The following is a 24797-nucleotide window of genomic DNA, read 5'->3' on the forward strand; positions in this document are numbered from 1 at the left end:
TCAGCGAATATTATTTTATGATAAAAATGTAAAATATTTTCTTTTTTCTTTTTCTTTTGTTTCCCCGATTCTTGGGGAACAAATGATATCAAATTACTGATTAAATTATATTCTTTACATCTATATATTTTATCAATACTTCCAACAAATTTAATCAGGTATATCTACAATATACATACGACAGAAAATATAATTTTGGTAAATGGATGAAATAATAGTGCTCATTCCCTTAATTTGAATAATATTTAGTGCTCAGTCCCTTGATTTCAATAATATTTAGTGCTCATTCCCTTGATTTCAATAATATTTAGTGCTCGGTCCCTTGATTTCAATAATATTTAGTGCTCATTCCCTTGATTTCAATAATATTTAGTGCTCATTCCCTTAATTTCAATAATATTTAGTGCTCATTCCCTTAATTTCAATAATATTTAGTGCTCATTCCCTTGATTTCAATAATATTTAGTGCTCGGTCCCTTGATTTCAATAATATTTAGTGCTCATTCCCTTAATTTCAATAATATTTAGTGCTCATTCCCTTGATTTCAATAATATTTAGTGCTCATTCCCTTAATTTCAATAATATTTAGGGCTCATTCCCTTAATTTCAATAATATTTAGTGCTCATTCCCTTAATTTCAATAATATTTAGTGCTCATTCCCTTGATTTCAATAATATTTAGTGCTCGGTCCCTTAATTTCAATAATATTTATTGTAACAAAGTTTTGGAACTACAGAGTAGAGTGGGGAGGTAATTTTATAGAAACAATAAATCTTTGACAATTTGTTTTGTTGCCGTGGGATTCATTTCATAATTCAATTCAAACCAAACCAAATATATCAAACTAAACCAACACAACTCAAACCAAACCAACCAAAGTCAAACCAAACCAACCCTATCCAAACCAAACCACACTATTCCCGAACCAACCAAACCAATGCAAACCAAACTAAACTCGACCAATCCAAACCAATCCAAACCTAACTAATTAAACCCAAATCAAACCAAACAAATGAAAACAAATTAAACCAATCCAAACCAATTCAAAGTAATCCAAACCTAACTAATTAAACCCTAATCAAACCAAACAAATAAAAACAAATTAAACCAATCTAATTCAGTGCAAACCAAACTAACCCCTACTTAACACAACCAAGCCAAACCAAACACTCTAAACGATTCAGAATCAAACTAATCCAGACCAAAACCAAACCAACTAAACTAATCCAGACCAAAACCAAACCAACTAAACTAATCCAGACCAAAACCAAACCAACTAAACTAATCCAGTCCCAAACCAAACCAACTAAACTAATCCAGACCCAAACCAAACCAACTAAACTAATCCAGACCAAAACCAAACCAACTAAACTAATCCAGACCAAAACCAAACCAACTAAAACGATCCAATCCAAAAAATACCAAACCAACTTTAACCAACCCACACCTATTCAAACCAAAATAAACCATATCATACCAATATTTTAATGAATTTGAAGAAACGAGAAGAAATGCAATTATAAAGTTTTTAATTTACATGATTGATTTCATATCTTTTAGTTTGCCAGATAATTTATTAATTAAAAAATCATTCTGATGATCTATCAATTTGTAAAACTTCTTTTATTAAGAATTTTCTCAAAATGCATTCTTTCTTTAGAATACAATTTTGAAATTTAATTTTTGAATAGGATATATGGTGAGTAGCAGAATTTCTTTCTTTAAATCAGAGAAAAAACATTTCCCATTTTTCTTGAGCCCAGAACAAGTAATTTTAATGAAACCCTAATTCTCTTTTCAGTTGAAAGAATTGTAAATATTATTTTAATTTCCGATTTCCAAGGATACTCTAAACACTTTTATCTGAAAATTAACAAGGAAGATTATCGTCCCTAATTAACAGTGTTGAATTCTGTAAATTCACTTCCTTGTCTATGCAACTTAATAGAGAAACATCAACTCTGAATGATCAATTTTGAAAAAGAAACTAGGATATCTGCATTCTCATTGCTCAGATAAAATAGATTTAAGAGTAATATTGTGAATCGTTCATGGAACTTTTTAACAAAGGGTTATTTAAAATAACGTCGCCAGTCCCTTTAAAGTGGTTTCTGATAATCATTAATAAAAGGTTTAATTGACCTTTTAATTTCAAAATACCAGATCGAATATTGACAAATAAAACCAAAGTGAATTGCAATTTCTTTTCTATTTTATTAAACGGCACTTGTAAATTTGCGAGTATTTAGTTTGCAAATATTCAATATCAATGCAAACAATTCATTTTAAATTCAGCTTGCATTCAATGCCAACAATGAAAAACTAGTGCATGCAGAAAATGGAAATTGAAAACTGAACTCCAGTCTCAATATAGAACAGTGAACATCAAACTCCGGTTCCAATTTAGATCGGTGAACATTTAACTCCGGTCACAATATAGAACTATGAACATTAAACTCCAGTCCCAATATAGAACAGTAAACATTAAACTCCGGTTCCAATATAGAACAGTGAACATTAAACTCCGGTCCCAATATAGAACAGTGAACATTAAACTCCGGTACCCAATCTAAAAACAGTGAACATTAAACTCTGGTCCCAATATAGAACAGTGATCATTAAACTCCTGTTCCAATATAGAACAGTGAACATTAAACTCCGGTCCTAAAATAGGACAGTGAACATTAAACTCCGGTTCCAATATAGAACAGTGAACATTAAACTCCGGTACCCAATCTAAAAACAGTGAACATTAAACTCTGGTCCCAATATAGAACAGTGAACATTAAACTCCAGTCCCAATATAGAACAGTGAACATTAAACTTCGGTCACAAAATAGGACAGTGAACATCAAACTCCGCTCCCAATATAGAACAGTGAACATTAAACTCCGGTCCAAATATAGAACAGTGAACATTAAACTCTGGTCCCAAAATAGGACAGTGAACATTAAACTCCGGTCCCAATCTAGAACAGTGAGCATTAAACTCCGGTTCCAATATAGAACAGTGAACATTAAACTCCGGTCGCAATATTTCAGTGAACATTAAACCCTGGTCCCAAAATAGGACAGTGAACATTAATTTCCGGTCCAAATATTACAGTGAACATTAAACTCCGGTACCAATAAAGAACAGTGAACATTAAACTCCGGTCCCAATATAGAACAGTGAACATTAAACTTCGGTCCCAATATTTCAGTGAACAATAAACTCCGGTTCCAATAAAGAACAGTGAACATTAAACTCCGGTCCCAATATAGAACAGTGAACATTAAACTCCGGTCCCAATATAGAACAGTGAACATCAAACTCCGGTTAGGACAGTGAACATCAAACTCCGGTCCCAATAAAGAACAGTGAACATTAAACTCAGGTCCCAATATAGAACAGTGAACATTAAACTCGTCCCAATATAGAACAGTGAACATTAAACTTCGGTCACAAAATAGGACAGTGAACATCAAACTCCGGTCCTAATATAGAACAGTGAACATTAAACTCCGGTCCCAATATAGAACAGTGAACATTAAACTCCGGTCCCAAAATAGGACAGTGAACAATAAGCTCAAACATGTTACTAATAAAATATAATCAACAATTCTATTTTAAACAAAACTTGTATTTAACAAAAATAAATTATTTTTGAATTGTATTATGGAGGGGTCACGAATTTTGAACTACTTAACTTGGTGAATAAGATGATGAATCAGCTTAACTTCTCTGTAATTGTAATTAATAAACGTTAAAAACAATTAATCCGATTGCAGTAACGTACTTGTATGACCCCAGGGAAGGTTTTGCATAGAAGAACATTTTGATTTGTCTAAAGTTTTAAACAGAACAGTTCTCAAAATGGTAATTTTTTAAAATAAGATAAAGCGACGCGAAGCAGGCCTGGTTTCATTAGAAAAATAAGGAATTACATAAATATTTAATAAAGATACTTTTTGTCCTGCTAAATAAATTGGTAGTGTTGATTTAAAAAAAGTTAAAGGAAAAGTTTTTGTCACAAATTTTGATTTTCTAATCTTTATAATCTTTGCAAACTGCAAAATCTGATGTTTGCAAACTATTCTTTACACCATCAGGTTATTACAAACTGTCAATATTTGATCTAAACAAATTACTAGTTTAAAATATGAAAGGTCTCCGACATTGAATTGCAAAGATATAGGGATTAGAAAATCAGAGTTTGTGGCAAAAACTCCTTTCGCAGATTTGGTTAGAAGACTCACGACTCTCAAATAATTGCGTGAGAGTTCTTTTTCTATCAATATAGTTAAAAAACTCTTCCTTCAGTCATCCAGACCTTATATTCAATGTGTCACTTGTTATCATTAGAATTGAAATAACAGGAAATTAAAACCGACACCCGACGTGGGGGAAATTGCGAATGCAAGGACTCTTCTGAATAGTCTGAAAAATAATAAAATGAAACTTCATTAATTAAGATGTTTGTCAGGGGTTGAGGAAATAGGATGGAAGTTGAAAAGAGTATTAACCATTCATTAGGTTTTACAAAATTCAATTTGTGCTTTTTAGGCAATCATGATGGCCGAGGAGATGTGTCAGGGTAAACAGTCCTGCAGTATAGATACAGGGTTCAATATTCTCTCTCCAGGTTCTCTAGACCCTTGTCCTGGAGTCAGGTATAGATACAGGGTTCAATATTCTCTCTCCAGGTTCTCTAGACCCTTGTCCTGGAGTCAGGTACAGATACAGGGTTCAATATTCTCTCTACAGGTTCTCTAGACCCTAGACTGAGAGTAAAACTAAACAGACCACGCGGAACCAAATTGTTTTAAGTATGTCTTAGAGTAAGGTAAATAGACCACGCGGATTCGACTAGATCTAAGAATGCCCTAGAGTAAGATAAACAGACATATGCGGAAACAACTAGATCCAGGTATGTCCTAGATTAATGTTAGCAAACCACGCGGATTTGAATAGATCTAAGTATGTGCAGAATTGTAGAACTGTGGAACTGTAAAACTGTAGAACTGTAGAACTGTAGAACTGTAGAACTGTAGAAATGCAACTGTAGAACTGTAGAACTGTAGAACTGTAGAACTGTAGAACTGTAGAACTGTAGAACTGTAGAACTGTAGAACTGTAGAACTGTAGAACTGTTGAACTGTTGAACTGTTGAACTGTAGAACTGTTGAATTGTTGAACTGTTGAACTGTAGAACTGCAGAACTGTAGAACTGTAGAACAGTAGAACTGTAGAACTGTAGAACTGTAGAACTATTAAGATGAGAAAACTATTTCTAAGAATATTCTATTTATCGAATACCGTTAGCATACTAATATTCCTAATACTCTTTACACAAACACTTACTCATCTAATTACATTGTTAGCTCAACTATTCATGCATTTATATCTCAGGGCAGGATTTTATATGTATGTACATTGTACATACATATTGGGTTTGTAGGATAGATACAATTAATGTGTTGATTTAAAACAAAATCAGTCTGACGATGCAACACTCATTCAAATTGTCAGAAAAAAATTATAACTATAATTTTTTTGAAAATGATACGAACCGATTTTCAGCTTGTTCTGACATGGGCATTCCGGTCATAGATATAAACATTGCATAAACATATAAACAGTATGTTCGTTCACATTAGGGAAATAGTACGAAAGGATTATAGAAAAAGTCCTAAATTACCTTTAACAAATATGATAAAGTCAAGAAAATTGTTCAAAATCTGACAGGCTATAATTTCTCTGCAGGCTGCAGTTTAGATGATCAATGTCCTATCTATGAAAATGTCCCATCACGAAATGACTCCTATGAAATGTCCTTTAAAAAATATATCAAAAGCTTTTCTATATAAAGTCCGAACCATAGATAAAGATAGATTATAAGTCGACATTTTTCATCCTAAAAGATATAAATGTACAGAGATGTTTTAAAGATATTCCTATTATATACAGAGCGTCCCATATCTTATTAGATTATCTCCAATCTTTAACACCAAAATAAACCCTTAATACTTGAAAAACTTATCATTTTCCGCAAGAAAATTCTTATGGAAGCCTTATGTTATTTTTCAAAATGATTCATTCTAATGAAATTTTCTAATTAGTCCCGAAAATCGTAATTTAGACCCGTTCTCGGTCTAATATGATGTGGGACACCCTGTAGATTAACTAGGTCGATTTTGAACATTGGCTGTTATAATGTCATTGAGTACTTGTGGTGTACATGAGTTCTGTAGAGAGAAATTTAAGTTAGTTTAGTCCTTCTCATGTCCTTCTTCAGTTCTCGTCAATATGATATATTGCTCAGTAAAATATTGTTGTTCAAAACGTTCCATTCCCGGAGTTATTTTACACTCTATTATGAAATCCATTAAAACACCAAACCACCCCGCTTTTCATTGAAGTACACTTTGACCCCTAGAAGTATGAGTTCGAGGACTGTACAATTCTTGTTGATTTTGCGTACATAAGCTATCTATGTTTATTTATTTATCTATGGTCCTAACCCATGGACTAAAAGATTATCTATTCAGGAAGTACGCTGAAGTTGCATACAAGTGTAAACCTTCTTCCTTCCGGTCCCGGTCCGTCTGCGGAGGGGATAACATGACTCTCTCCTGTACCCAAACTGATCATAGGATTGCTATCCTCTCCGCTCTTTTCTCTTCCATTTCTTCAGGTTAAACCTTTAGTTAAACCTTTAATTACAGAATACATAGTTGGATACTTACAGTTAGTTTAAACAAGAACTTCGGAGATACCAAAAGAATTTATAAAATGTCGTTTTCTAAACCTACTGATAATGGAATGTTGCAGATATTTAGTTTTTTTAATGAATAATTATAATGAGATAAGGCTCTTAAAAACTGTTCCCACACATTTCATAGCTTTTTATTTATTTTAAAAAATATATTTAGTATTATAGTATACAACTCATTGACAAATTATCAAGACGACATTTCATAAATAAAGGATGAGACTCTAATGACGACATTTCATAAATAAAGGATGAGACTCTAATGACGACATTTCATAAATAAAGGATGAGACTCTAATGACGACGAGAAGCTTTTTAATTCTAGCGTTCTGTAAGTTAAACTTGGTCTTCAGCCTTTAATTATATTAAGTGATACGAAATCATTTTGGCAAAGAAAGCAAATGGTTTAAAGCTATTTGTAAGCATCAACGTGAGAAAAATAACTAAACTAATACTATACTCTGTCTCTGAAGCCTCATCCTTTGTGAGTAGTCAGTAGCCCTGTATAATGCAAAATAATACAGATACATGGCCCAAACAATGTTTAAAAATTGTTCTTTTTTCTATTCCATCTTTCCTTCATATAAATTTTGTTGAGTTTAATATTATCATTATTTGAAATGGTTTCAAGAATAAATCTAATATAAACCCTATTCTATCCAGGTCATATTTACTGTCCTTTGCTCCGTATACCTGGATACCAACAGGACTCCTTACCCCCATCATACTACAGCACAGCTGAACTAGATCTTTGCCAAACCAGTTCAGCCACTGAAACAGTTCTCAAACATTGTCATGGACAACCCAGCTGTACTCTACAAGCCGACCCTGTAGGGCTAGGGGTGCCTGCTTGTAATGATCTTCATGTTTATCTAAAGACGACATATGCTTGTGTCGACAGTATCGTCTTCCAACCTCAATATCTTGTGGCCAAAACTACAACAACGACAACTACTGAGAAAGTAAGAAATTAAAACCTGATAATTTCAAGTGATCTTCCATTTAAAGAAAGCAATGCCAGATTCCCTTGAGTACACTTGAAACCTAATCTGTTCAATCTGGAAAATATTGTTGTTTTTCTAACTTTCAAGTTTTTAAATTCTGATAGTGCCCATGTACTTTCCTGAGGAAGAACTTTAAGGGTGCCATTGTGAATCGGGAATTGCCATATTTGCGAGTTGGTCACTTGAAATTAAGCTTACAGTCTCTTTAATTATTTGCTTGTACTGCGCGTTTAATTTCTGAATATCGAAGAAAATACTTTTTAAAAACGGAGCCGTGCATTTCAATTTAAACTTAAAGTGAAAATATCCACTCTCACTTTTTTTACAACAAAGTGTGAATCAAAGTTTGAAATACGTTTTTTTTAAGACAAACAAGTGCTTTGTTTAGTTTTCATGGACTGAAGAATATTGTTTCAGCTCTAAATTATTATTCCAAATTCGGTTTTTTTAAAATATAAACAAATGTATTCCTTAAAAATCATCAATTTTGTTTCATATGACTACCGTTGAAACAAGAAACAGTAGAATCATTCTCCTCTTTTTTGTAAAAAAATCTAGCTGAAAAGCCCGGCGTTGCCGGTGGAAAAAAGAAATATAAATCTTTTTTTAATTCTTTAAAGAAAATAAAAAAATTTGAAAAAAATTGTTTTTTTAAGACTATGCCTCCCCCAGACTACCCATGAGTGTCCACAAAAAATGTCAGCCCATTTGGTCCAGCCGTTTGGCCGGCTATAGGGAACATCATTACAAATGTCTTGTTTTATTATAAAGATTTTGTTTTCAGTAACATTTTTTCAAAGAATGTACTCAAACAATTTCAGAAATATGAAGTGACAGCAAATCTTTATCTTAAAATCTTGGAAATTTTTTAATTTAAAAATGAACAATCATTCAATAGTTTTATGGTTACCACTGTCTCCTAGGATGAAATCATATTTACTGTTTCTTATTTTCAGACGACTTCGACTACCGGGGTAAAATTTGATCCTGAGATGATCAAACATGCCGAGTATGAGGAGAAGAAGGAGAAACTAACTCCTGATCCCCAGGAGATTGTCAAGGACGAACCCAGCTCCTTCGTAAAGAACAATCAGGAGAAAATTGTTATATCTCTAATCCTTGCTGTATCCCTGGGTCTGGTTGGAGTTATTCTTATCGTACTAGGACGGATATATAGATCATACAGGATACAGGTTTCTCTCTCCTCTAGTGTTCTCTCTACTCAGCACACAGACCTAGATACCCTGGAGTATGATATGATAGAATATGTTGATCCTCCGGACCCGGATCCCAAGATAGTTATTCCTCCGGAGACCTTTATGTATGGAACTCTCCGAGAGGTGAAACCCAAAGGAATTCTGAAAAACTCTCGAACCACGGACTGCATCCCAGGATCTCCAATGAGTGATATAGTTGTAACATACAGTGAAAAACATTTCCCAAGTTCCGGGTTGGGAGGGAGAGAAACCGGATCAATGAATACTCAAACCTTGAGCAGGAACCAAACCTTTAAGCATCAAGGTCCAAAGCTAAGTTCCTTCTCTGGTTCCAACCAGACAGTGGTTAAAGAAAGTCCAGGGTTTAAAACTTTAGAAAGTAAAGGGGAATGGTTCCCTGTGTCCCCGGATCACGGATCAACTCCAACTTTGGATTCTCCAGACCTAATTCTTAATAGCTCAGGGAACAAGTTGACGACAAGTTCTGAAAGTAGGGAACAACTCTTCATTCTATAGAATAATTTACAGTTCTTTTGTTTAATATTTAACTTGTGGTAAATGTCTTTTCCTCCGGTGTCAAGCCTTTCCTGCTCCTACGCACATATTTCTTTTAGTCCTTTTCCACAGCAGAATTCAGAGTTCAGAGGAACTTGGTAATTTCTATATCTTTGCAACCCGATTTCGTATACCTTTAATATTTCAAACTACAAGTTCTGTTAGTTTATATATTCTTATTTTGATATAACAAAGGTTTACATCGTCAGGTTGCAAAGATATATGGATTAGAAATATGAGTTTGTAAAAAGAACTCAGTTATTTTGTTTTACTATTCCTAATCCATTATACTCTACTCCTTGTTTCTATTCCTACTCCATTATACTCTACTTCTGGTTTCTATTCCTACTCCATTATACTCTACTCCTGGTTTCTATTCCTACCATTATACTCTACTTCTGGTTTCTATTCCTACTCCATTATACTCTACTCCTGGTTTCTATTCCTACTCCATTATACTCTACTTCTGGTTTCTATTTCTAATCCATTATACTCTACTCCTGGTTTCTATTCCTAATCCATTATACTCTACTTATGGTTTCTATTCCTACTCCATTATACTCCACTCCTGGTTTCTATTCCTAATCAATCATACCTTACTCCTGGTTCCTATTCCTACTCCATTATTCTCTACTTCTGGTTCCTATTCCCTACTTCATTATACTCTACTCCTGGTTCCTATTCCTTCACTGTTATTCTCTTCTTCTGGCTCCTATTCCAAATCAATTCTACTCGACTCTTGGTTCCTATTTCTAATCCATTATAATTTACTCCTGGTTCCTATGCCTACTTTATTCTCTACCCTGTTACTGGATCCTATTCCTTACATGTATCATGACCTTGCTCTTTTTTTGTTTTAATTCTACTTATCCTTACAACCTTAAAAATATTTTAAGAAATGTTTGTTCTCACCTTACCTTTGAAAACCATTGTAAACTGAATTTACTTTGTTCTATAGTCCATTATTCCTAAGTTGAATCCTCAAGTGTGGAGTATAGAGTTGAGAGGTCCTTTAACTTCTAGTGATTTTACACTCTCAGACAAATATTCAAAATATGCTCAGAACTAGGTTCGTCTGGTTGGGTTTACTCACAGATTACACAGTTAGGACACTAGTTGTCGTCTGGTTGGTTTTACTCACAGATTACACAGTTATGACACTAGTTGTCGTGGCGGCATTTGTTTTAATATTTTTTTTAAACCTTGTTTTTTTGTACTTATTACAGGGACTGTCGACGTAATTACAAAAGTGCCCAGGGCCGAGTCACATCAGTACACTTTAAATATATCTTTTATCTTAACTTTTAACACTGATTTTAGTCTTCAATAGCCTCTACGTGCAATTGAATTGTGAATAAATGCAGCGGAGACAATGAAAGAAATAGAGAAAACAAAAAATGAAGATTTGTTGCTCATTGTTAGCCCAATAATAACTTTGTGAATCGGTCATTTAGCGCTTTAGATTGAAGGTCAAGCGTGAACTTAGGACCACAGTCCCTTTAAATCCGAATAATTTGACACAGCTTTTCATTGCCCTGCTGAAGAGTCTGTAAGCTACAAGGTTATCAAACACAAACAATACACGAGGAGCAAAACATCTTGGTTGATCACTTGGTGAAATCTCTAGTTCAATTAACCAGCTGGGATTTTGTTTTCTTCGTAAAACAAGTTTAAAAATTCTATTAATCAAAACAGATTTATGTTAAATATATTTATATATAGATATTTTATAAAAATTCGAGTTATGAATTATATATGATATGTTAATAAACGTTCCTATCTGTTTAAAGTTAATGTTAAACAAATTTGTTTTTTAAAAAAGTTTTCTAAATTATTACTGGTAAGAAATGCAATCCAATGAATTAATAATTTCCCACTCTAACATATCTGTTAAAAAAGTCGATTGAAATCGAATTAACTTTTAGTTTTGCTTCTACTCCTCTATTTTCCCCGAACACATTCTTTAAAAAACTGAATCTTTACATCTAGAGGAGACATAATGTAGAAAAAGGAGTTGTAAGGGAGAGAGATAGAGAGTTTATAGATCAGATGGGAACTTTTGAATGGGATATCCTTAATCCTGATCAGATAATTAATCTGGAGATTAAAAATGAGTGGAGAACAAGCAATATTTAATCTGCAGATTAAGAAAAAGAGTGGATTAAGCCTTAATCCTCTCTTTTTGATAATCTCAAGATTAACATAATCTTGCAAGATTATCTTAAAAGTGTATGAAAAACGATAAAATTCAAATTTATATTTAATCATCTGAGTAACTGTAGCAGCCAATCAGAGAAAAGCAGGCAACCAATGAGAGAACAGAAATATTCTCATTGGAGAAAACAATTTACGGATATCCAAGGAGAGAGAAAAAGAGTGGATTAGGACTAAAATGAAAAGTTTCCACAGTGGATATTCGGATCAAGAAGTCAGGATAAAAGTTTATCCATTCTAAAGTTCCCAGCTCAGATTGGACATTTAACGAAAGTTTTTTTGTCACTAGGTGTCATTGGAGTCTCTTCCACGTGCAACTCCAGAAGCATCGAGAGCAGAGACACTTAGCGGCCAAAGAATCGTCCTTTAAAGTATATTGTATATGAAATAAATAAAAAAATATTATGAAATATCAACTATATACGAATGCGTTGAATAAAGTTCGATGATTTTAGGTTGTAATATCTGAATGGTTTGTTTGGAATAAAATTGATTTTTTACAATCCGAGTTGAATATTGCAACTTTCTGAATTCGTATATGGACACTACGTTCTTTGGCATGAGTCGTTTTAAACAATTTTCTCCTTATAGACGCAACAGATAGAAGTAAGATTAGTAGCAATCAATTCACCAATAAACATCGAATATTTTTCGACGTAAGCCTATACCCCCTTTAATTTTTCGCGAACACTCCCTTTAATGGTTTTGTTTCCCACAATACCATGCAAGTATGTGTTTATTCTAGAATTCAACTATGAACAGCAGTAATGAACTCATTTCAACTAATTATGATTCTGTTAATGAAATCTGCAGAGGACTTGTTAACATTTAATTTTCTAAGTGATGCTTTCCAAAAATTAGCAATGTAATTCAATGAACTAAGTTTCCTGGCACAAAAACACTAATTTCTGCACTAAAGTGTTCTTCATGTGTAAACACGATTGGTACAAAGCAGTTTGGAATAGATAAAGAATAGACAGGGTTAGATTCAGACCGGGGGGGGGGGGAGGGGGTACTCCCCACTGTGCAAAAATACGATTCTATAGCTAGGTTTTCTAGAGTAAGTTTCTGTACCAGGTTTCTAGAAGAAGCTTCTTGAATATATTTATAAATAGGTTTCTAGAATAGGTATCTAGAAAAGTTTTCTAGAACAATTTTCTAGAACAAATTTAAAGCGTAGGTTTGTAGGAAAGGTTTATAAAATAAACTTCTAGAAGAAATTTCTAGATTAGGTTTCCTGAATAGAATTCTATCGTATGTTAAAGAAGGTTCTAAAATAGGTTTCAAGAATAGTTTTCTAGAAAAAGTTTCTAAAATAGGTTTTTAGAGTAGGTTTCTTAAAAAGGTTTCAAAATTAGGGTTAGAATAAGTATCTAGAAGAAATTTCTGGAATAAGTTTCTAGAAAAAGTTTCTAGAATAGGCTTCTAGAAGAGGTTTTTAGAAGAAGTTTCTAGAAGAAGTTTCTAAAATAGGTTTCTAGAATAGGTTTATAAAATAGGTTTTTAGAAAATGTTTCTAGAAGAAATTTCTAGAACAAGTTTCTAGAATTAGTTTCTAGAAGAAGTTTCCAGAAGAAGTTTCTAGAAGAAGTTTCTAGAATAGGTTTCTAGAATAAGTTTCTAGAATAGGTTTCTAGAATAAGTTTTTAGAAGAAAATTCAGAATAAGTTTCTAGTATAGGTTTCTAGAATAAGTTTCTAGTATAGGTTTCTAGAATAAGTTTCTAGTATAGGTTTCTAGAATAGGTTTCTAGAATAAGTTTTTAGAAAAAAAATCAGAATAAGTTTCTAGTATAGGTTTCTAGAAAGAGAAAAATACTGGTTAAATGTTCGTAATATAATATTTGTGATTGGGCAGCACTATTCCTAGGCTTTTATCTTATATATGTATGCAAACATACTTGTCAAAAAGGAAAATCAAACAAAAATTATTTAAATAATATTTTTTAACATTTATTGCTTTTTAAATTTTAATTCTTAAAACTATTCTTGTCATCATGTTTTCATCCTTTATTCTTTATTTTATTCTTTTGTCGACTGTCCCTTCTGCCAATTTGAAAAAAAAATTTCTTACAAAACCCTGTTGAACAGCCTGGATTTACTGTACAGGTCATAACTGCTCGGGGAATTCAACTTTTGCTTATTTTGAAACAAGAAAAAAGCGATGGAACTTAAGAGACAATTATTTTTTTTGCAAAAAATAAATTAGTTTCGTTCTTTGGTGAGGTGTTTCTGAAGTTAAAAAATACAAAAGTATAATAAACCAATTCCAATGCGTTCTTTGTCCAATTTTAGAGGGGTCTCTGTGAGTAATAAATACAAACTCGTTAAACAATAAACAATCTTTCATTTTTATATTCCTCTTTAGTTTCTATAAGAGTTAGGAATAGAAGTTTTCTATATAAGCAGTGAAAGCAAAAAGCACGTTAAAGGAGGGAACCCCGCCCCTCCCCACCCCCCACCCATTCATGCAGTAACTGGTCACAAGAGTCAGCGCTACGGACGGGCTTCGTTATCAGGTGTCCGTCTTTAAACATTCAAAGGAACTGAGTTTTTGCCGCAAAGTCAAATGTTCTAATCCCTTTATCTCTGCGACCGGAAGGTGTACCCCTTTGATATTTCAAACTTTTATTATTTGATTTAACATATTCCATAGTTTGAAATATCTAAGGTCTATGACATTGTATCTTTTTGATATAGGGATTAGAAAATCAGAGTTTGTGGAAAAGTCTCAAATCCTTTGACATTGATTGACAAATCTGAGATGTTTATTATATTGCAAACCCCGATTTTCATCAACTTTGCTATTTATTCTAAACGTTTTTGTCATCAATTCGGGCAGCATAAATGTTGTTTACATAAAACAAATCAAATTATAATTTGAGATTTTGGTTTAAAGAAGACAGACAAATTTTGAATTTTAACTGTTACTGCCATTTTTCCAATAAACAAAAATTTTCAAGAAACAAAAATTTTCGAGAATTATTTGTTTAACTTGAATGATTTTCAAAAATCGTAAAAAATCGTTTAACTGACTCTTATTTAGATATAAACAAATAAGCCAAATAAATTTAAAGTATTCGAATTTTTGTATGTACTTGGCATTTTCATGTACAATATAGTGTTTTGCATCGCTATATAACCCAGTATATGAAAATATGTGTTATGAACCATATTTTTTGTACATGTCGATGTTTTTGTAAAGATACAATGGTTGCTTTGATATTCTAATTTCATTTTCTGTTTTAAAGAAATTAAGTTTTTTGTCACAAACTCTGGTTTTCTTATCTCTATATCCCTTAATCCAATCATAACAAACTTTAGGTATTTCAAACTGTTAGTCAAAGAGTCTAAGTTAGAGATATGAAAGGTTTACACTATTATTCTGTAAAGATAGGGACTCAAACATTTGAGTTTGTGACAAAGACTCAGTTCATTTACACAAAAATATAGACCTCAAAATGGAAAACCTTGAGGCAACGTTTTTACACGAACATCCATATTGTACATTCAGTGCTATATTATTGTACGCTAGAAATAGAATATTCATATATAGAACTAGATTCTGTATAATAATACCATTGATGCAGCTAATAGTCAGTAGTATCATACAGGGTCGGATACTATAGATAAGAGATAAATACCTAGGCTGGAAAATATAAAAATATTTTTGAAAAATATAATACCTAGTGTANGAAAGTAAAAAGAAAGAAAAAAACTTATTATAATAAATGATTTTACGTAAAATACGCAGAAGATACGTTTTAAAATAAACCTATCCCCTCAATTATTTGGCGTAATTTAATTTTATTTTTATATTTAAAATGTATGTAAACAATTTAGAATTAAACAAGAAATAAGTGTTTGAGTGTTGAAAAAACAGCACCAGGAAAACTAAGAGAAAAACAGGATTGTATGAGCTTAAATGCTTCTTAGAACTAGTAAAGACAAAAATGAATGTTTAAAAGTAACGGCTGGCATGCTTTTAATCTACAAATGAAAAATCATCATGATTCGTAGCATCTAAAAGATTATTTGCAGCAAGGATTTAATGCAAGGAAAGTTATTTCAGAGGTGTACGCATCTTTTGTACTGCAGTGTACTGTCACTGGGCATGGGATCCATCTATCACATAAATAATCAATGAAATATTCTGGTCATAGGAAACTATTATGTGAATTATCAAAATTATCAAAATTCAACCTCCTCGGATATTAAACGAACACTGATGCATCTATTCTTGTTTACAAATTCTGCCCAGAGAGAACTGGTTCCAATATGTAAGCAGAGTATATGCAACTACAATTAACTTTCCTTGCATTAAATTCTCGATTTGCAGTACCAATCAACAAAATGATGTTCTTAATGGGACATGTAGACATTTTTTAATTTGTCCATTTAAAGAGTGATAAGTCGGGTAAAGTTCAATTCCTTTATCTAAATGAGAATAAGAAATCTATATTCATTTATATCTATCCGAAATCGGTTTCTCTGTTGCATGTCAGTTTTACATCAGAAAAACATGGATTTCTCATTCACCTTTGATGAATTCAGCAAAGGTTTAAAAGGTACAAAAGAATTGTGCATTTAGGCTTATTTCAAGAAATTAAATGAAACTCAATTTAAGTTTAAAATCCCGATGAGAAGTCAGTTTAAGCGCTGCTGCAAGACTGATAAGGCAAATTTCCAACTTTTTAGCGTTCGTGACTTTAAATAAAGTTTAAAATATTTAACGAAAAAAAATTAAAAAATAAAACCCAATCACAATTTTCTTAAGAATAGAACTGAACACTTGCCGCAAACTACAATTTGCTCATCCTCATATATTTGCACCTGATAGTGTAACCCTTTGATACGAATGTAAAGTAAGTACAAGGAAATTTAATCATTTTCGCCTTTCAGAAGTAGAAAATAGATTTTGACCATTCGGTAACAAGTGAATAAACTTTAGCGATGGTTTATCAAAAATGCTGACCGATCGATAACGATAGTGATCTTCAACCGTGAGCATGGTGATCGTTTAAAATGGTTGATTTTTTAAATGAAGTTGTGGGTTTGTAATTAGGGGGTTATGTGTCTGTCAAAGTTGACGGTTATATTGTTTTATTTAGGAAAAATTACAATAAAAAGTTATTCTTAATTCTTCATTTTCTATTTTGCGTTCAAGATTCAAAACTTTAGATTCAACTTTATGCAATCTACTAATTTAGCTAGGCAATATACAATGCAATATACTAATTTAGCTAGGCAATATACAATGCAATATACTAATTTAGCTAGGCAATACAATGCAATATATTAATTTAGCTAGGCAACACAATGCAATATACTAATTTAGCTAGGCAATACAATGCAATATACTAATTTAGCTAGGCAATATACAATGCAATATACTAATTTAGCTAGGCAATACAATGCAATATACTAATTTAGCTAGGCAATGCAATGCAATATACTAATTTAGCTAGGCAATACATTGTAATCTAAGTTAATCTACATTCTGCACCTTTTCACTCTAAAACCTACATTTTATAATCCCAAACTAAAATTTCCAATCTACATTATTAATTCTTCATTCTGCAATCTACAAAATAAAATTCATGTACGCTCAGCTGGTCTTATTGATATTCAGATGACAAGGTTTTCATTTTTAATGCTTTTCTACCTGATCAAACTTTAAATGAAAATGATAAATGGAACTTGAAACTTTGATGAGGATTAAGAATAGATCAAGCAATGAGTCCTCGAGAGACCTTAAACCTTAGCAAAATACGAACCTGGTCTAGGTTTCTCTTACACTGGTGGGCCCTGCTTTCCAGAAAATTGTACTGTACAGTCTACAAGCTTTGACCGGCATGGTAATCAAGTTCTCCTTGTACGGTACCGACCAGCTTGTTATAAAAGAAACCCCAGCCTGGTTCGTGCGCTCAAGTTCTTTTTGTACTGGCCTGCCCTGTTGTATAGAAAATTGTACTGTAAAAACTTTGACCCGGCATGGTCACCAAGTTCTCCTTTTACCGACCCGCCTATTATAAAAGAAACCCCAGCCTGGTTACCACGCTCTAGTTCTTCTTGAACTGGCCCGCTTTGTAAAGAATTGTACTGACCAAACAAAAATTTCAGACTTTTTCTGTTTGGTCTTGTGTGGCCTATTTCAATGATAGATTTCAAATTCTAAACTTAAAAATTTAAGAAAATAAACTTTTCTTACTTTACTTAAAATTAAGATTTCAAAAAGCTTTGTTCATTGTGTACCTTTAAGTGGTTGTACCATATGTATCGTACACAGTACAGAACTAATCTTTCTTTAAAGAAAAATAAAAATGGAAATTATAAAAAAGGTTTTTCTTTCTTAAGGTAAAAAATTAAATTTTAACGCTAAAATATCCCACATCTGCCAATACAAATCCTTCTAAATCAAACACTGAGGAAAACAGAATACTGCTGCCGAAGAAATTTATTTTAGAATTTAGATTTTAGAATTGGTTGGGCGAGCAGGGAAGGCAGGCGGCCATGAGCCACCACTATTTCCCCTTCCGTACCACATATTAGCTTCTTTCTCTTCCGGCAGCCATGAGCCACCACTATTTCCCCTTCCGTACCACCACATTTGACTCTTATTTAGATCTTAATATTTCAGTGTTAATATGTAATAAGGATGATTTCTCTTAATGTAAACTATAAAACTTTTTTTGCAAATATAAATTCTATTTTCACAAAAAATGGCTTATTTTTAAGAGCAATATCAATTTTAAAAATGTCGCACCATAAAATAAACTTCAGTTTTGAAGGGAACCCTTGTGTGAAAATGTGTAATGTGTTAAGAAAAAATTGCAAAAAAACCGTTTTTTTTACAAAATCTGTAACGCCTAAGTAATGACAGTGATTTTTATAATATTTTCTTATTCTTCAGACTAACCTGAACAATTTGTCTCAGCTCCCACAATACGAAAATTGACTTAGTTTACCTGCTAAAATCTAAATTAAACTACCTCTTTTTTTTACAATTTCAAACAACTTCTTTTAAATGTGATGGCTATTTAAGATAAAGAGACTGGTTGATGAGGTTGAGAGATGAGATGAGTTGCTTAATGAGTGATTTTTCATTGTTTCTATTATGTTTCTCACATACAGGGTTACCCACAAAGGATGAGACTGTCAAGACGACATGAAACTCTAAATCCCAATTCCAAGGTTAAATTAAATCTTCTACCTTGAATACAATCTTTTAATAGCTCATATATCTATTAGGCAAAGAAAGAAAGATGTTTACAATTGCAGAGAATAATAAATATAACATAACTTATCTGCAGTAGTCTCTGAAGTCTCATTCTTTGTGGGTAACCCTGAATGTCTGAACCTAACAATATATTTAAACCTATCAAATTTTGTTTTCTATAAAAAAGTTATAATAAACGAAATTTCAATTGAATTGCATAAATGTGAGTGAGTGAGTTAGGTAGTGAGTGATTGAGTGAGTGAGTGTGTTTGATGAGGTGAGGGAGAGATGAAAAGACTGAATGAGTGATGAGGTGAGTGAATGAGTTATGAGGTGATTGGATGATGGGGGGAGATGGTTGATGAGTGATTTTAAGATGGATTTAGTATAATGAGACAGTAATTGAATAATATTGTGATATTTGTGATATTTTAAGATGCAATACTCAGTCAAATTTGTCAAAAAAATATATTAGGTCTTTAGGGAAATCGCTAAGTAGCGAAACACTGTTATTCGATACATTCTCTGTTTTTCTATATTTGTCATCCAATAATAGTAAATATAGGATATATCTTGAACCCATTTATCGGACAGCAACTTATCCTCTCTATATAGAGTATAAAATAAAACATCAGACAGTCGTAAAATCGGAGAAATTAATGGAATTGTACAAAATTTCTCAAATGTTTAAAAGGATATAAAATAAAAATTTTAATTAAATTTGTATCCTATTGTGGTCATACCGTGCAAGGATCATTTTAATAGAGTAATCAAACATTTATTTTAAATTAAAAGTGCCCATAATGGATATCCAGATCAACCGTTCTAGATATATACTCACAAAAGTTTCAACCTCAGGTTGATTTATTCAGTCATAGTTTTCCACAGACATAGCTAACCTTGAAGAAAGAAACGAAATGAACTCAATCAAACTCGAACAAAGTTCGTAGAACTTAAAATATAAAATGTACTCGAAATTTTTTTCAATCAATATACGCAATAAATTCATATCCATTTAAAGGGACACCGGGCGTAATTTGAAGTGACCTTCCATATCACAACAATACATTTAAAATGTTCACTGATCAAGGATCACGGGCAGCCGTAGTACATTTGAATTTCCGAGCCGGGTCAACCTTTCCGGTCCCAGTTTGTACTGTATCGCTCGGACATTGGGTAAATAAAGCAGACAATCAATAGGACTAGGCAGTGTAACAAGGTTGACGCGGGCAGACTTTAGGTTAAATTTACTTTTACTAAAGGGTCAGAGGTGCGTGGGATGTCGGTATTACTCTTATGAATCTACAAAAACGCAGGTATCTGTTAAACACTTTGTCAGTTGTTTTTTATTGTAGAAATATCTGTATTTACTCTTAATAAGTTGCAGATTATTTGCAGATTATTTTACTTTTAAAATTTTGTAAACCAAAGCGTAGAATATTCTGCAATTCAAAGTACAGAGCGTCCCATATCATATTAGATTATCAACAATCTTTAACGCCAAAAACGCACATAATACGCGAAAAATCTAGCATTTTCTTCCAACAAAATTTTATATTAGCCTTATTAGATTTTTAAAAATGATTCACTCTTCTTAAATTTTCTAATTTGTCCCCCAAATCGTAATTTAGACCCATTGACGCGGTCTAATTTGATGTGGGACACCCTGTATCTTCAGCTGAGTTGAGTTCACACTGTACGCTAGTGTACACTCCGGATTTACGGGAATTCGAAACCAACGAGGTTATAGTATATAGAGTGATGTTGTACGCTAATCCTTTACTAATTGTACAGGCCATGTTCTTCACTTCCAAAGATCAATCTGTATATTACAGTACTCGGGGATGATTTCTTAAAATATTTAAATGGAGAATTTGTTTTCCACGTAACTATTAAAATCCACTACTCCTGTATCGTGTGCAGGATTCCATTTTCACAGGAAGATGTACATTGTCTTTTACAGAGCAAAATTTCAACGTTACTAAACTGTTCTGAAAAAACTGAGTAAAATTCAAGATACTAAACCTCCCCATATCGTACTGCATATTTGATGTTTGTGCTGTATGAATAGGCTATAATCTCTTAATATCCATTATCAGTAAACCATCCCAAGTGTACACGCAGGCCAATACACACGGAGAGGTAGCTAGGATCCAGCCCCCTGTTCGAAACACATTTGGTAGTTATAAACAGGAATTAATTTCTTAGTTCTCCATGAACATTAAAAGGTTTTAAGGCAAAAGGGCACCGTTGTAAACCAAACTTTGCCATTTTGCATGGAAAGTACGATAAACCTTTCGCATCACTATTTCTATTATAAAATCTATCTGAAATTTATCTAAAATACGAATTTAAGTATATTTGATATATATCATTGTCGTTTAGTAACTGCAGACTAAAACTCCATATTGTCTGTAACAGATGTTTTTTACATCTTTCAGCTCAATATTTATTATTATAGAGATAGAGTTTATTAAAACTATAATACTGGAAGAAAGTATAAAAAGAAAATAGAATTGATAGAATTTATATCATTTACAACCCTTGGACAAAGTTACACGAACCCAGAATACCTTTTTTAGTAAATACCCTCTAAGAAGGAAGAAATTATATTTTTGAAAGAAACAAACTACAGTTGAAAAATATTATTAAACATACCAGCAAACTGCAAGAGAAATATGTACATGTATGTACATTACATAAGTACTTTGCACAAGTTTAGAGATTTTTTTCTAGGATTTTCTAAGATATTACATTATCGACGGTTTCTGATGTCGTAGACCTTGAATTCTGTTCGTGAAAATAGCCAACGCGCTTAAAAAGTAAATTCTCTTCTGAAACCCAAAATACTTGTTTTCCCCTTCAGTTTGCAAGGATATCAAAATAAGACAATTAGAGTGTATTGCAAGTAATGATTTATCTGATATTTTGATATACTACTTTGATAAAGTAACATAAAAGAATTTGTTCTGTGAAATATAAGAAAATTCTCAAACTAATTTTAATGACATTTAGTTTTCATTATGAACATAGAAGGATTAATTTCTAATTAAAATGTATTTACAGTCTTTAAACATTAATGTTTATAGTTGTTCTAACTATTTATTAAGTTTAAATTAAATAAACTAATTGGTTAGAATTAGATATATTTCTAGGAATAGTTGGGGCTTTCCACAAACCACTGAAACATTGTCAAACTAAAACGTATACTGGGTCAGGTAGGTGAACAGATTTGAAAAACACTGCAAACTTAATAGACGGAGAGGGTAGAATTCAAGACTTTGAGACCTCGTAGCTAGTTTAGTCTTTTTTGATTGAAAAATTTAGAAATGTAGATACTTACTAAAATGCAAAAATATGTTATCAATTGGAAAATGCGTGTTATGTTTTATTCATCAATAGATTTTTTTATCGATTTGTTAAAAAAAGAAAACAATGTTATAAAATCTTATTTCGCGTTGTTTGTGTTAAAAAATATTTAACATTTGTCTTACTTTTTTTGGTATTTTTAACCCCAAACATTTTCATTGTGGTTTGTAATCTAAAGCTAATGCCGCTTTTTTACTCACTTTGTAAGTAACATTTAATTTGAACATAAAAACACAAAAAAAACTAAAAATTAGTAACAGATTTGACGTACAAATATGAGAAAGAAAAAAATGTATTGGGTTAAATATTATAAATTCAAAACATTTACTCAGCAGCTTTTTAATATCTTTTCAATAAGAAAAGTCAAAACAAAGATTTCAATATTACGTACAATTTACTTTGGTTTAACGTGAAAATAAATTGAAAGGGAAAGTTCACTTTTTAAAACCAACCCATTAAAAGCCAACCCACTCCACTAAGTATTTTGAAACCCACATAATTCCCGTGGTTCTGCCCAGTTCCTAAGTCAAAGTTTTAGGCCAATCAGTCAAGGGATTCCTGTTTTTAGATCGGATTTACAAACAAACAAACTGACAGAGATCACTACTTTATATATATTGATTTGTTTATCTTTGAACATATTTATATTTTCTCGGACACTATCCCTTTAAATTTATTTTTTTGAATATAAACCACTTAAAAGTTTAAAATACAAAACGTATTTTAATTTTATGTTCTCTATTTTGCACAAAATATTTGGAGTTTTTAAACCTAAAGAGCATGGTCTGGGTTGTAACTAAATCATAAATGTTTTGACAGATAAATCCTTTGTCTCTAAAATCAATAAAACATGAAATCCATTGAATTCAAAATTTTATGAAACGAGCTAAAATGTATCTCAAAAACAGTGTTTTTTAAAGTTTATTTTCGCTCCTAATTATATCGGCTTAAAAATGATTTTAATTTAATAAAATTGTATCTTTTTATTGATTTTGAAAAGGCAATGATTATGGTAGAACTGATGAACACTTGTTGTCTTGTATAAACGCCTACTCCATGATGATTTCTCGAACACGTATCTATCCAGGTACAACTCAGATTCCTTGACTATCAATGTCAACACAAGGCTACAATCCTGTGAACTATCAACGCCACTACCACTGAGTGTGATCTCATTAGCTATCGGTGTAAATACGGACACTAGCAATCAATTGATCAATGTCTCAAACAGGACACAATCCACACGGCTACAATTCCGTAAACTAACAACGCCACTACCAATGGGTGCGATCTTGCTAGCTATGTCAACCAGACAATAGCAATCCATAGATCAATGCCTCAAACAGGACACGATCCACTAAGCTACAATCCCGCGAATTTTCAACGACACTACCAATGGGCGGGATCTTGTTAGCTATGTCAACCGGACAATAGCAATCTATTGATCAATGTCTCAAACAGGACATGATCCACATGACTACAATCCCGTGAACTATACATGTCCCTACCACTGGGCGCAATCTTGTTAGCTATGTCAACCAGACAATAGCAATCCATAGATCACGCTAAAACTCAAGGCAACTATCTCAATTCTTTTATTTAAATGAAACCAAATTACTCTCAACACTATAATCAAAGAGAGTTTCTGAATCAACTAAGGTATATATCTTCAGTTTAGATTAGAATTGGGTCCTTAACAGCTTAATTACAAGTTATGTGCTGTTATATATAACATAGTTAAGCAAGCACAATGCATGGGTATGATGGAGTTATATATATCTACATACATGGAATGGTTTAATTGCAATACATGATTTACATATTTAATAATCAAATCTAAACTGAAGAAATATACCTTAGTTACGATAGATACTCCGTACTGCTTACTGCGAGAGAGTAATCATTCACATTGATAGTTGTGCGCTTGTATCCGTGGAGGATATTAATAATAGATTGCGCCCATTGGTAGTGGCATTTGATATTATGAGATCGTGTCCTAGTTAAGGACATTGATAGTTGTGCGCTTGTCTCCGTGGAGAATATTAATAATAGATTGCGCCCATTGGTAGTGGCGTTGATATTACGAGATTGTGTCCTAGTTAAGGACATTGATAGTTGTGCGCTTGTATCCGTGGAGGATATTAATAATAGATTGCGCCCATTGGTAGTGGCATTTGATATTACAAGATCATGTCCTAGTTAATGGCATTGATAGTTGTGCGCTTGTATCCGTGGAGGATATTAATAATAGATTGCGCCCATTGGTAGTGGCATTTGATATTACGAGATCATGTCCTAGTTGAGGGATTGATAGTTTACGAGATTGCGCCCAGTGGTAGTGGCGTTGATAGTTCCTGGAATAGTAGCCGGGTGGATCGTGTCCTGGTTGAGACTTTGATAGTCAAGAGAACATAAATGCGAGAGAGAAAACATTTTAAAGATAACAGTTATTTACGATCTTATA

At 32.5% G+C, this 24797-nt stretch overlaps 1 protein-coding gene across 3 annotated transcripts in view; it reads left to right on the top strand.

Annotated features, from left to right (window-relative positions):
- The window catches only part of LOC111696684 (protein eva-1), a 30548-nt gene extending 18446 nt beyond the window's left edge, over positions 1-12102 (top strand). Inside the window, exons 4-9 of one of the 3 annotated variants that reach the window (XM_023466377.1) lie at positions 4548-4593; positions 4655-4715; positions 6533-6678; positions 7420-7718; positions 8717-9467; positions 12036-12102. In XM_023466377.1, the coding sequence (XP_023322145.1) occupies positions 4548-4593; positions 4655-4715; positions 6533-6678; positions 7420-7718; positions 8717-9467; positions 12036-12094 (1362 nt within the window). In that variant the 3' untranslated portion in view covers positions 12095-12102. Of the gene's footprint in view, positions 1-4547; positions 4716-6532; positions 6679-7419; positions 7719-8716; positions 9468-11086; positions 11342-12035 lie in introns of those variants that run through there. The other 2 variants (XM_023466376.1, XM_023466378.1) reach the window with 2 other exon arrangements.
- The last annotated feature ends 12695 nt before the right edge of the window (positions 12103-24797 follow it).

This window comes from Eurytemora carolleeae, unplaced genomic scaffold, assembly GCF_000591075.1.
Source record: "Eurytemora carolleeae unplaced genomic scaffold, Eaff_2.0 scaffold250, whole genome shotgun sequence".
In the NCBI taxonomy this organism is placed as follows: Eukaryota; Metazoa; Arthropoda; class Copepoda; order Calanoida; family Temoridae; genus Eurytemora; species Eurytemora carolleeae.